At 33.9% G+C, this 14,224-nt stretch overlaps 1 protein-coding gene across 1 annotated transcript; it reads right to left on the bottom strand.

Annotated features, from left to right (window-relative positions):
* Positions 1–1,974: 1,974 nt before the first annotated feature.
* On the bottom strand, positions 1,975–2,831 carry LOC110095684 (ethylene-responsive transcription factor RAP2-1). Its single transcript, XM_020821323.2, has one exon. The coding sequence runs from the start codon at positions 2,762–2,764 to the stop codon at positions 2,297–2,299; it is 468 nt and encodes a 155-aa protein (XP_020676982.1). The 5' UTR covers positions 2,765–2,831; the 3' UTR covers positions 1,975–2,296.
* Positions 2,832–14,224: the final 11,393 nt, after the last annotated feature.

The raw sequence follows: 14,224 nt of genomic DNA, 5'->3' as shown, positions 1-14,224 counted from the left end.
TTTCAATCCTTCGCCTTTGACTTAATTGTTAACGAACCCAATCAAACAATCTAATGGTCTCTGTTCTGTCATTCACACCGTTCGCCTGTCCGCTACTGATATGGATATGAGAAATCAAACGGTAACTTAAAGACTTCTGAGGGAAGAAGAAGAGAGAGAGAGAGCTTCTTCTTCTTCTTCTTCTTCTTCTTCTTCTTCTTCTTCTTCTTCTTCTTCTTCTTCTTCTTCTTCTTCTTCCTTTTGAAGAGCAGATCTTTAAACTGTTAAACTTTAAAAGTTATAATGGACTAATTTTTTTAATAAAATTAAATAATTCTCCAATATTCTCTTTCTCATTTCTAACTTCTTAGAATTAAAGATGGCAATTAAGATACGCATACATCACTTACAGAGGTTTCGAACTCAAATCCTTTTGGTTGATCGTCAAAACTCTCTCTATCTTTAGTGCGTAAATCTTTTTTTGTATTATAAGATTTTATTCTACATTAATTAACTTGTATTCAATTAATTTCATTTTTTATCTAATTGCAATATCTTAAACAATTTCTTCCTCCTAAAGAGATAATTTTGTTCTTTTTTTCTCATATTGAAAAGTTTATGAATTAATCTCTAAAAATATTTTGTTCTTTGTACTAAGCTTGTTGTTTACAAACAGAAATTATTGAAATTATAAACCTTGATGGTATGCCAGCTTATGGGAACACAAACATGTCACCTCAACTGTCAAAGCAAGTTCAAGCTTCTAACCTAACCTCACAGTTGCACATGTTGGCTGTATTGAGAGCCATAATAATTAAGGAGATATTATGATGAGCGGATGTCGGATGTAGCTCTATATTCGGAGGTGAAACAGGTGCAGTCACGTCAGTGGTACTGAGCGGTACTGAGCAGTACCTAGCCGCGGTACCAAGCAAAGAGGTAACGTGACGTATTCTGGATGATTTCCGAACAGCATTCAGCATTCGCATAGAATAATTTTCCCATAATAAGGAACCAAAAATATTCAATAGGTTGAATTTCAAGTGATGTCAACAGAAGATATTTTTGTCAAATAAAAATTTCTTTTAGAGCAATTTTTTACTGTTTTATTTTTTAAATTGCAATCATAATTTTTATTAAAGATCTCGTTATTAGACTCCACATTAAAGAAATTAAGACAGGCTCAGAATGTTGCCTTCAATATTGCAGAGGACGAAAGGGTGCAAGTTCAAGATTCTATTACTACAAATGACATAAAATATTATAAAAAATAGTAAGAGGGATCGACTTAAGCTTTGTTTGGGACGATTTTTTTTATTGTCTTTTTAAAACATAGTTTTAGTAAAAATTTTGTACTAAAACTCTGTTTTAACTTTTAAGAAGTAATAAAAAAAATTAAAACTCTCTTTTAAGAAGCAATAAAAAAAGTCGTCCCAAAAAAAGTTTTAGATTTTATTATGGGATAACTTTTTAATTGCTTTTTAAAATAACTTTATAGTAAAAAAAATTTATTATTAGAAATTTTATAATAAAAATCTACTTTTTAAAAACAGTAAGAAATCCGTCCCAAATGAAATCGTAAGCTCGTAAAAAATAACATCGATATAAAGAAAATCCAATCTATAGAAGATTGTGATTATATTTACATTAGGTTGCATAGTCCAACTCAATTGTCATCATATCTTACTATACAAACACTAATAGGAGAAGATAATCTATTTAAAGAAAATTATATAGAATACATACCTCAAATTTTTTTTATTCCCATTTTTTATCCTGACTAAAATTAAAATTTAGGGTGATATGATTCATAATATTTCGTTGAGATCAATAAAATTATTCATTTCATTTTATTTTAATTTATTTAAGTGCCATGTTGGATATTTCTATTAATTGAAAAAGATAAAATAAAATTAAAAAAAAATTATCCACTTTTTTTAATAAATCTAATTGCTGATTAATTATGATAAAAATAAATAGAAAAATTTATAAAACTTTGAATAAAATTCGATCTCCGTTACCTTCAAATCCTTCAAACCAAACGGACACTTAAAGATCGTTTACCTTTTCCCTTCTTTTTTTTTCCTTACAAAGAACTCTGAGAAAGCAGAGAAGAAAAGGGAGGGACCGCCACTTGCGTCGGTCGGCCAGTCACCTGCCCGCGCGCGCCAAGCAACAGCGACTTCGGCTATCTCGAGCAATAGCGACGCTTCTTCACTCTCCTCTCGCCTCTCGCCTCTCGCCGGCTTTTTTCTTCCCTTCCCCGAATCCACTTATGCTCAAATCTGAGCTTAAAAAAAGATCCAAAATAGAAAAACTATGCAGAAGAGATTACTTCTTCCTCTGTAGTTTCAGGGCTAGGCTGCTCGTTGAGATCAGGACGAGGGCGTGGTGGTGGAGGTAGCGGCGGCGCTTGTTGCTTCTGCTGCTGGAGGGCATCGACGCGAGCCCCAACCTCGGCGGCTTTCTTTCTGATTGAAGCAGCTGAGAGAGCGGTATTGGCTTCACCGGACTCGTCGGCGGCGAGTTCGTCGGGAAAGTTGAGGAGTGCGGAGCGGCCTCTAAGGAGGTAGACAGCGGTATCGTAAGCCCTGGCAGCGGCGACCGGAGAGGAGTAGGAGCCTAGCCATATCCTTGAACGTTTGTTGGGTTCTCTTATCTCGGCCACCCACTTTCCCCACTTTCTCATCCTTACTCCTCTGAAAGCTCGGTCCTTACCCCGCGCCGCCGATCCTCTACGCTCCTCTGACACCGCCGGTCGCCGGGAGAAGCAGTTCCTTTCCATCTCTCTCTCTCTCTCTCTCTCTCTCTCTCTCTCTCTCTCGCCTTTGGCTGCTATCTGCTTTCTACTCTGTCTCTGTTTGTTCCTATTTATATGTCTTTAATTATGGGAGCTGAGTTAATAACTGGACTTAATTATGGGAACTGATTTGATAAGTAGAGTAAAGCTTTATTGCGCGATGATTAAATTTGCTCAACCGAAAATAAACGTTAAAATAGAAAAAGTAAAATAGAATAATAATAATAATAATTACACATAAAAAAATTTCATTTCATTGATGTTTGATCGGATCAAGCACAAATCTATATTATTTAAGTCAAATCTTTTTGAAATTAATTTTAGCATAATTTTGAATTGTGATTTAAGTAAATTTATAGAAAAAATAATTGTTTCAATGATATGAACCTAACAACTCAAAAAGTTATCTAAGCTAAGTTTAGAAGAGTCTTAAGCTTAGTTCGGGACGGCTTATTATTGCTTCTTAAAGCCTTTTTTTAATACAAATTTTTAATTTTTATACTAAAAAGTTGCTTTAAGAAGCAAATAAGAAAGCCGTCTCAAACGAAACTTTAATCAAGCATTTGAAGCATAGTTTAACGACATTTATTGAGGATCAAATGAGTCTTGAAATTTTATGCTTATAGTTAAAATGAGAGCGTTAATTAAAAAATTCTAATAAGCTCAAGATCACTTAATTTTGAGATTATTAAGTGACTTAAAGACTAAAATATTTCTCAATAATCAAAAGAAACAACTCGTGTCCTTTGATGGAATATTTTTAGATTTTCGCTAAAATAACCACAATGCCACCCTAGAAACTAAAAATAAACTCATATTCTAGCGGGAAATGGACTGTATACCTTAACTTGAAATTAGAGAGAGCTTGGAGATTGAATCCTAGAGCGCCCCATAGCATTTGATGTTAATGATCTCTGCTTGCAACTATTTCATCCTTACATTGTCACCCGACTATTATCACTTAACTATCTTCTCTTGATTATAATTGACTGATAACCATCATTTTATTAGTACAATACCATGACAACTAGCCCCCATTATTAGTCTCCAAACTAGCATTTCTTAACTACCATCTCTAACTAACTTTTGTTGCCCTTTATCACCAACAATGTAGATGTAGGCTATCAAATGCATGGACTATAGGATTTTTATGATGAAGGTAACAACTTAATTAGTCTCCTCTTAGGGTGAGGGTGAAAGGTGTATTTGGGTGGTGGCGAAATTGGTACTAATTGTTTAGATATATTTGGTACTAAAACTTTTAAGCTATCAGAGAGCAATTTGTTATTAAATGTAAAGGGAAGGAATTCTTGATCAAAATTTTGGGATGTCAGAGAATAATTTTGATATTTTAATTTTTTTTATTAGTGTTTTAGAAGTGTTGATATTTTTAATATAGTTGCTCACAAAAGAAAATTATATATCTATATTAGGCTTTTTGGCTAGAGTATCTTAGAGTTCTTGGGGTGTTGAAGTCTTGAGAGGTTATGAGGGGCGTAGAGGAATATTTGAGGGAGTTATGAAGATATTGAATGTTTTTAAGGGTTGATGAAACCTAGGATTGAGATTTTGTAGAGAACATGAGAATTTTGTTGAAAAAAAGAAGGAATAAGCATGAGAAGAGATAGCTTCATCCATCAAAGGCCTAGAGGATCATCTATCAATCTTCATTGGAGTGGAGAGCAATTTCCAAGCCTTTTCTTATGAAATTTACAAAGTAAAAAGTAATTATTATTTGGTGAATCCAAAAGCATAAAGTAATATCATATTTATAGACATTTTTTGAGCTTATGCAATTTTGGAAAGGCTTAGGACCTAATAAAAAAGATATTATAAGGATGGATGAATTATCCTAATAAAAAATTATAATAAGAGACAAGATAAAACTTTCAAAAATATGAAAATGCAAATTGGTCAAATAAGATAAGTTGGGTGGTCATAAAATCAAGTAATTTTTTTTAAAAAATTACTTCATTTACTAGTATGGCCCACCTAGCCTTCTAGAAATCTTAAATTAAGATTCAAAATTATTTTGTAATGATTTTAAAAAGATTATAAGTCATTCAAGGCTTTCATGATGAAAGATATAAATTTTGATGTAATATTTTGATTTGTGATTATGACTTAGGCCTTTGTCTAGGTGTTACATAAACTCCACTAGAGACCTGAAACAACTCTACTCTATAGAGCTAAAACTTATAACTCCATTTACGTATACATAAGACCTAGGGAAAATTTATCCAAGTCTTCTTTGGTCATTCAAATGTCTTCAAAAATAGTATGATTTTTCATCTAATCAAGAATATGGGTAATTTATCTATTGATGGGGAGAGTTCTTCTGAAATGATATCATCAATATATGAGAGCTATATGATATAAGGAACCGGTAAAGTCAGATACATAACCAACCCCCCCCCCAACACCACCCCCCCCCCCCCCCCCCCCCCTCTTCAAAGTTTTTTGGTTAGCACTGGCGCTACTAGGGTTTTCATCCCAACAACCCCTTCCTAGTCGTGACGGACTTCTCTCTCGTTCAGGTTAGTTGCTCTCCACCCTTTATAGTTGTTTTTTTTTTTCTTCTCTTCTGGTGGTTTTGATTTTTCTTAGCATTGTTGTTCTCATGATCTTCTTGATTGTTTCACCTTCATCTTGGTGAATGGTGGTTAATCAAGTAAGTTTGGATAACCCTGATTTTTTGAATGGCAAAGCCAACTCTCAATCTTTTTTTGATGCTCTGTTGGGGGCTTCATCGTAAGTTCAATTTGCAGACCTTAAAACCTCTACTTTTTTAGGGTTGCCTTCTCTTTGGATTTTGAAGGAAGAAGAGTTAGCTCTTGCCGCCCCGTTTGCCTTTTCTGTTATTGGCTATTTCCCTAATTGTAGGCCTTCTTGGGATGCGGTTAGAAAGTTCTTTTTTAACTTGAAATTATCCGATGAGTTCTCGGTCACCTTATTGGATTCCCGACATATTTTGATGAAATTGTGTAGTGATATGGATTATTGTAGAGTTTTTTTCTCACCTCTCATACTTTGTTAGTAACTGTTTCATCAAATTGACTAAGTGGTCACCATTTATAGATATTTCTGAAGAATCCCCATTAATCCGATTTGGGTTTCATTCCTGAACCTCTACCCACATTTTTTTACACTTCGTATCCTACATGACCTTGGTTCCATATGGCACTTCGTATCATATGCTTTCTCATGATGTGCATGATAATGTTCAGGACATTGTTTATGTTGACTTATCATTGCATGATAATGTGGATGTTGGTTTTGTGGGTCATTTGAAAAATGAGATTATTCTTCATCCTTTGATTGTTGCTTATGCGGGGCATTCATCTTAGCCCATCATTTTTTGCTTTGATGACCTTTTTAATCTTCCTTTTATTGGTTTTGTGCCGAAGAAGGATCATAGTATTAATATTAATATGAATGGTATATATTCAATTAATCTTGTTGTGTTAAATTATGGTAATCAGTGTGCTTCTCTTTTAATGGATTTGGCTTGTTCTGTTCAAAAGGATGGTGAGAGAATTATTAATTAGATGGCTAACAAATTGGCTTTAATTCCTATTGATGAATATCAACCAGTTGCTTCACACTATGTTGTTGAGAAGGATTTGTTTTATGTTAATACAATGGTGTTGAATGGAGCTTCAAGTAGAGATAATGATGATTCCCCCGTGCCTTCTTCAGAAATGGCTTTTGTTGAGATTATTACAACCTTGTTTTTTTATTATTGATATTCTTGCAATATGTATATTTTTTATGATTTCAAATATTATTATTTTAATCACTATTTCTCCTAACATATTTTGGATATACTATTTTTGTTGTTTGTGTATACTAATATTTCAGAGAAATCATACCTTAGATTATTAAAGATTTCAAATCAGATTAGATTAGGTTTTATTGTAATTGAAGTATGTACTTTTCTTTTTATTGAGTCTGAGAGAGTGTGATTGTAATTGAGTAACTGTGCACACACACACTGGAGGAGTATTTAAAATTTGTAATTTTAAACTAATCGTACTGTATGAAGTCATTTCATACAGGATAATTTATTTAGTTATTTTCATCTACATATAGTTAAACGAACTACAGTTAGAAATTTTTTTAAGTGTTAATCATATTGTATGAAGGTCTCTTCATACAGACGATGTCTAGAGTATGAATTGGATGTATCCCTTTACGTCCCGACGAATTCAAAGCTTTTTCTAAATGGATCTTACTATATGATTCATTGTTCGTACAAACGACATACAGAGTACGAATTGGATGGGTCCCTTTTTCTCCCGATGAATTCAAAGCTTTTTCTAAATGGATCGTAATGTACGATTCATTATTCGTACAGACGATGTCCATAATATGAATTAGATATGTCCCTTTTCGTCCCGACAAATCCTAAAGTTTTATGAACTGATCGTACTGTACGATTCCTTATTTATACAGATGATGTTTAGAGTACGAATTGGACATATCCCTTTTTGTATCGATGAACGCCAAGATTTTCTAAACTGATTGTACTATATAATGCATCGTTCATACAGACGACGTCCAGAGTACAACAATGTGGGAAACCTTTTCGTCCCAATGAATTTAAATTTTTTTCTAACCGTTCGTACTTGACGATCATCGTGTACAAAAATATTTCATACATATTTGCATAAGGTTCGTACACAACAATTTTTGAACTGACGTACATATAAAAATATGATCGTATTGTACGATCGTACACGCTTAAAATGATAAATTTCAATTTTCTAGATGGTTTTTCATATCTTTCATATAAAAGGTCCTTAGAAACTGACGTAAAAGTTTTTATTCTTCATTATTTTTCAAGAGCAAGTGAAAGAGTGTTTGTGAGAGAGTGTTTCAGGGAAAGTTCTTGCAAGTGGAGTGTGAAGGGTTCACATTGTTACTCAAATGTAAGAATCTCTTTTGAGTTTTGGTTACTACTATTTTTTTCATCTTTCTATTTGCTCGAGAAAAAATCTTGAAGAAGATATAGTACTCTATTGACACTTAGAGAGTGTGAACAGACGACAGTACTCTGTCGACACTTAGAGGGTGTGAAAGGATGACGGTACTCTACCGACACTTGGAGAGTGTGAACAGACGACGGTACTATACTGACACTTGGAGGGTGAGAAATGATGATGATACTCTGCCGATACTTGGATAGTGTGAACAGACGAAGGTACTATGCCGACACTTGGAGGGTGTGAAAAGATGATGATTCTTTGCCTCACCGGGATTGGTGGAAGAGAGGAAAATTATAAAGGCTTCTCTGTCTTGCTATGGGAGCAAAAGAAGAATCACTTTTGGTAATAATGCAATACCTGAAGAGGGAGTCTTCACGGAGTAGATGTAGGTCTTGTTGGATCGAACCACTATAAATTTGTGTGTCAATTTATTTTTTGCACTTTAGTATTTGTGGTTGAAAATTTTACTTTAGCAAAAATACAAAAATCAGTTTTCTATTAAAAAAATTCAATTTTTTTTAAATTACCAATTCACCCCCCCCCCTAGTTAGCCTTGGGATAATTGCATAGGTCTAACAACTTATACGAAATCAACAGCTTTATGGTCTAAACTTGTGATATAGAATGAACAAGTGACATTTATAGATGTTCTAATTTCTCTTATTTCAAATTATGCTTTAAAGCTCAATTATCATTTAACATGAAGGATACTTTTTTGGATCATTTTGATTGGTTGGATGGGTGATGGGTCTGTTTCCTCGCCTTACGGGGGTATTGGAGAACAAGAGGAAGAAGTGGTGGATGAGTTTCATGTAATGTATAGTCTAATGTTGGTCCCATCATTGAAAAGTCTTTTCTCATGGAGGTGGCAAATGGGGTATGAGAAAATCTAGAATGAAGTAATTTATTATGTTTAATGTTTCTGTCTGTTGCTGTTGGCCTGCTCTATTATTTCTGGTTTTGGGTTGGTGTTGCTTTGCTTGGTAGCTTGGTCTTGTGTTGGGTTATGGTTTGTTGGGTGTGTGGCTTTCGGTGAGGTGCTTTGGGTTGTATAATCCAAAAAGAAATATTTTTCTTTTTGGTTTTTTTTTTTTTCTTTTTTGATGTGTTGTTTGTCCTCTTTTCTTTGGTTTGGCTATGGTTGGTCAAATTTTCTTGGAGGGGTTGTTGACCTGTTGGTTTCGTCTCTTGTCCTATTTAGGGTTTTGATGGCTGCTACCAGATGGATCCTTTCCTAATTATTTTGGCTCTTTTGCCTGGGGTGTTGGCTATCAGCTACTATCTTGGTTTCCTTTTATTTTTGTTGATTTTTTTCTTCTTGTTTTCCTCTTGTGCATGTTGATTTTGGCATATTGTTGTCTCTTTATGCCATATTTGTTGGTTGGAGCATATTACTGTTATTTTGTTGCTCTTGCATTCCTTTGTGGTGCAGCTCTTGGGTGGCATAGGTCTCTTCTATTCCTTTTGGATTGTTTGTTTTGTTGCTTTTATTATTTTTTCTTATCTTATAATAGATTGAACCATTAGTTCATATGTTTTGCTTTAAATATTGTATTTTTAGAAAGCTGATGAATTATTAAGGACTTGTATTTTTTTTAAATCAACGTGTAGGCCCCTCATAGCTTTTATCCAAAAAAAAATTTAATTATCAAATTTTGATGCACCTCATCCAAAAGATCATGGTGATAAAGAAAGTACTCTAATTCTAGAAGTTTGACTTTCAACTTGGTGCTGATATTTAGTATTAATAAAAAATTCTTAAGAAATTGACACATGTTAGTACAGTGTGGGGATTTTGGAACCGATAGGTATCCATTTTGCAAATTGATTCACCAAAATCTTTAAATAAAATATGTTATTTTATGAATATTTTTCTATAACTTTTAAAGTCTCAAATATATTTATATGAATTTCTATTGAAAATTTGAATAAACTAAGTACTTATATTGTTATTTTATTCATAAATATCTAATTCCATTATATGAAATTATTAATTAAATCCTTTTTTCTTCCTAAGCATTTGGCTAACAGAAAATGAAAAGAGAAAAAAAAAATGTGAAGAAGGAGAAAGAAAATTCTTGGATTTGGATATCGCAAAATGATTTTTGGCAGTTGAACATGTTAGGAAATTTATTCGTCTCATTGTAAGGAACCTTTATTATATTTCTGATTTTAAAAATTTTATATTTTTTGATATTTTTTTGATCAAATTTATGTTTTTATTACTGAAATTAAAATAAATTTGTATTGATAAAGCTTTCACCTCGTAACTTTTTATATGTTATAGAGATTGAGATTATAAAAATTTTGAATATTTTGAGTATTTATTTGAGATTTTTTATCAGATAATTTAAAAATACAATGATTTTTCTTACTCGTAAATTTATTTTAACGTCTAAAATAGTGATTTAGTTCAACTAAAGCTTCAGAATGTTATTTTACATAATATTTGCTAATTTTGTTAAATTATGATATTATGAATTTTTGCTCAGTATGATTGTTATTGTTCAATGTTAGAATATTTTGGTGCTTTTTGAATTAAGCTCAATTATGTTTTATTTATTGTAATACATTGAAAATGAATGTAGATATGTAATTGAGATTAATATTATAGTATTGTAATAATAATGTGTGTGTAAAAGACAAGTAAAGACTGATTGACCTGTTAGTTGGAGACTGATTGACCTGTACATGATGGAAATCCGACAGGCTTTCCTTTAAATATTATAGTTTAATGTTATCCTCTAATAATTCACGTGAAACACTAATAAGAAGTTATAAGGAGATTACTATGCCAACGGGTAAAGAGTAACGACTCTGTTTGTTGAGCCAACGATGAACTGATACTGACACCGATACTGAAAAACATCGTGATAATTAAAAATTATAAACAACACCAAAAAGTTTTACATTAAAAAGTCAAAATTAGGAAAAACCATGATGCCTAACTCAATTACAATAGTCCACTATATAATTAAAAATATGAGTAAGCTCTTTTTCAAAAGTCAAGAAGACGAGTTTACACAACCGAGAATAATTATCTAATTTTCATTATCTTGATTATAAAATAACCAATAGACAATGGGATAACTATATAAGATTAGTCATCAATGACAATGTGATAAAGATTGGGTATCTATAGTTGGACAATTGAAGTCAATAGATAAGGTTGGATGTTAGTAATCATGCGATAGTGGTCATGATTGTTGTTGAGGGTCAACGACAGAGATTATTGAGCAATGCAATAGGATTATTCAAATTGCTGAGCTCTGAAATCTCATTTAAGTAGAAAATAATATCGTAATTATAGCTTTTTTAGAGTCATTTCAATAAATTTGGTCATAATCCAGAACATTCTATGGAATAGCTCATACTAATCCCTTTAATTCTAGATCAATTATTCAGCATTTAATTACCTTAATGAACTCATAATTGAATAATCATGAGCACATTAGATTTGTTTTTTACCAATTCACTCAATTGAATCACAAGCACCCATGATTTTGGAGATTATGTGGTCATCTAATTAATATCACCAATTTTCAATAATACTTCAAGTGCTCGATTTGAGCTCGTTTGGAGTCTAATCGGATCACTTACAGTATCAATAGGTTCATATCATCAAGCCATTCATTTCAAATGAAAATCTACCGACATCAAAGTACAAAAAATCCTCAATTTTATTCAAAAAAAAATCTCAATACAAAACCATGCCGATCAAATGAAATTTTGAAAGATAAATCACTAACAATTAATCAAAATTAGAAAAAAAAATATTTTTAACCAATTAAAATGTTATAATAATTAAACATAATTAAGATGTTACTATTAATATAATTGATTTGTTGGATCGATTAGTTGAACAGATCAAACCAATTAACAGAGGCCCCAATTGTCAAATCAATTCAATGATGAATCCGATTTCAAAACTTTTATTTAAAGTTGACTGTAACTCGCCATACTCCCAAAATAAAATATTTCACTAAATCTATAATGTGAACCTTACCTAACTCCTACATATTATTGGTCATTTTTTTCTGAATATATTTCTCATCGAATAATAATTATAATAATAATAAAATCTTCGGTGAGTTCGGTCCATCAAATTCAAATTCGTCTGAACGATAAGCGAAAGTACACAATTGGTCGAACATACGACTTATAGTCTTCGATTGATTTGTATTTTTTTCAGTAAAAGTTCTGATCAACCGACAAATTAGTATGAGTGCAGGACTTTGTATTCAATTCGGGATGAATCCGCCTATAGTTTTTAACTATGGGGACAAACGCATAGAGAGGAGGGACTATATTGCCATGCGGTCAATTTTTTTACTAAAATGAGTTTCTAATTTATTATATTTATTTGAGATCTCTCTTTTGCTTCATTGCCTCCTCGACCACTGCCAAAGTTTCGCCGGACCACCGTCGGAATATCGCCGGAGTTCCGCCGAACCACCATCGGACCATAGCCAGAGTTCCGTCGAACCACCAATGGTCCACCACCGCCGGACTTCTGCCGAACCATCACTTGATGCCTTGTGTTCCCCCAGACTACCACCTGAAGCCCTGTGCTCCGCTGGACCACCACCTGACGCCCTGTGCTTTGCCGGACCACCACCTTAACGCCCTGTGCTTCGCCGCACCACCACTTGATGCTCTGTGCTCCGCCGGACCACCACCTAATGCCCCATGCTCCGCCGAACCACCACCTGACGCCCTGTGCTCCACTACACTACCACCTGACGTCCTGTGCTCCGCCGCACCACCACCTGACGTCCTGTGCTCCGCTGGATCACAACCTGACGCCCTGTGCTCCGTCGGACCACCACCTAAAGCCCTGAGCTCCGTCGGACCACCACCTAAGGCCATGTGCTCCACAGGACCACCACCTGAGGCCCTTGCCTTCACCGAACCACCACTTGAGACTCTCACCTTCACCACACCATCGCCGGAGGTCCTCACCTTCGCCAGATTACCACCTGAGATCCTCGCCTTTGCTGGACCTCCGCTAGAGACCCTCGCCTTCGTCGGATCATCACCTAAGACCCAGAAATCTACCAGACCACCATCTGAAGCCCGAAGTTCTGTCGATCCATCATCTGACACCCAAACTTCTATTGTACTGTTGTTATTTGTAATCTGATCGCCCTTAGAGGCGAGCCAGTCCATTGTAACAAACTCAAGTTCTAGTGAAATCTTTTCAACTGGGATAGGCCCCGTGGTTTTTCCCTTTTCAATGGTTTTCCACGTAAAAAATCTTGTGTTTTTTGTGCGTGTGAGCTGTATATCCGTGCAACGCTAATACATAAAATTAAATCTCTATCGCCGTGTATATTCTAGCCCGCAACAGAGATATTTGCTATTTAAATTTTAATATTTTATCTATGTATTTCCTTGTGTTTGTAATTAATATATAAATCTTAGATTCATTCTATATAAATTTATTCGAATACTGCATGAAATTTTGATTGGCACAAGTCGTAAATGTTGAAATCAGCTGGAGGTTAGAAGAGATTATTACGTGCGGTCACTAAACCGTCTGGAGGCCAATCATGACACCTCACATCATCCAATACAAGGTGGTACGTAGCATATTGGTGACGAGGCATCTGTCGACCAAAGTTAGGGACGAACAATGATCTTTACGACGGAAAATGATCGTAATACATTTGTGATTGTTATTACGATGCATCTGTCGACCAAAGTTACATCATAATCATAAGATTTCAACCTAAATGCGATAGTTCTGATCATTACAAACTGATACGCCATGTAAAAATTATCTTGATCGGACGCGAATCTCGAGAGAAAAAGCTAGTTGGAAACTTTAAAATTTAATTTCGGGAGCATTAGAAAAACTATGCATGCTTTGCTAGGGTTGAAGGAAACTACAGGGAATAAAATGAGATGAAATTACCATAAAATTTTACTTAATTATAAATTTATAATGATTGAAGTAGCTTTTCATTATTTCTACTTACTCTCACTAAATTTCTCAGCAAATAAAAACTACCATAAAGACACTGAAAATGGTCTTCAGATAGCTGATGATGATGCTGTGTACCTAACACTATTTTACTTTTATGGCAGATGTGCCTTAATATCTATCAACTATCAACTATCAACTAACATCTATTTATCCTCTCGAATTAGTTCAGATATTATTCATCAATCCAACGGTCAGTCTTCTGTAGCAATCCAATCATACTTGTCCAAGAGCGAGTTTTCTTATGCCTATGTTCCTCCATTTTACTTTTATGGCAGATGTGCCTTAATATCTATCAACTATCAACTATCAACTAACATCTATTTATCCTCTCGAATTAGTTCAGATATTATTCATCAATCCAACGGTCAGTCTTCTGTAGCAATCCAATCATACTTGTCCAAGAGCGAGTTTTCTTATGCCTATGTTCCTCCAACAAAATATATATATATATATATATATATATATATA

The sequence above is a fragment of the Dendrobium catenatum genome, unplaced genomic scaffold, assembly GCF_001605985.2.
Source record: "Dendrobium catenatum unplaced genomic scaffold, ASM160598v2 original_scaffold_76759, whole genome shotgun sequence".
Taxonomy (NCBI): Eukaryota; Viridiplantae; Streptophyta; class Magnoliopsida; order Asparagales; family Orchidaceae; genus Dendrobium; species Dendrobium catenatum.
This window is presented reverse-complemented; position numbering and strand designations above follow the sequence as displayed.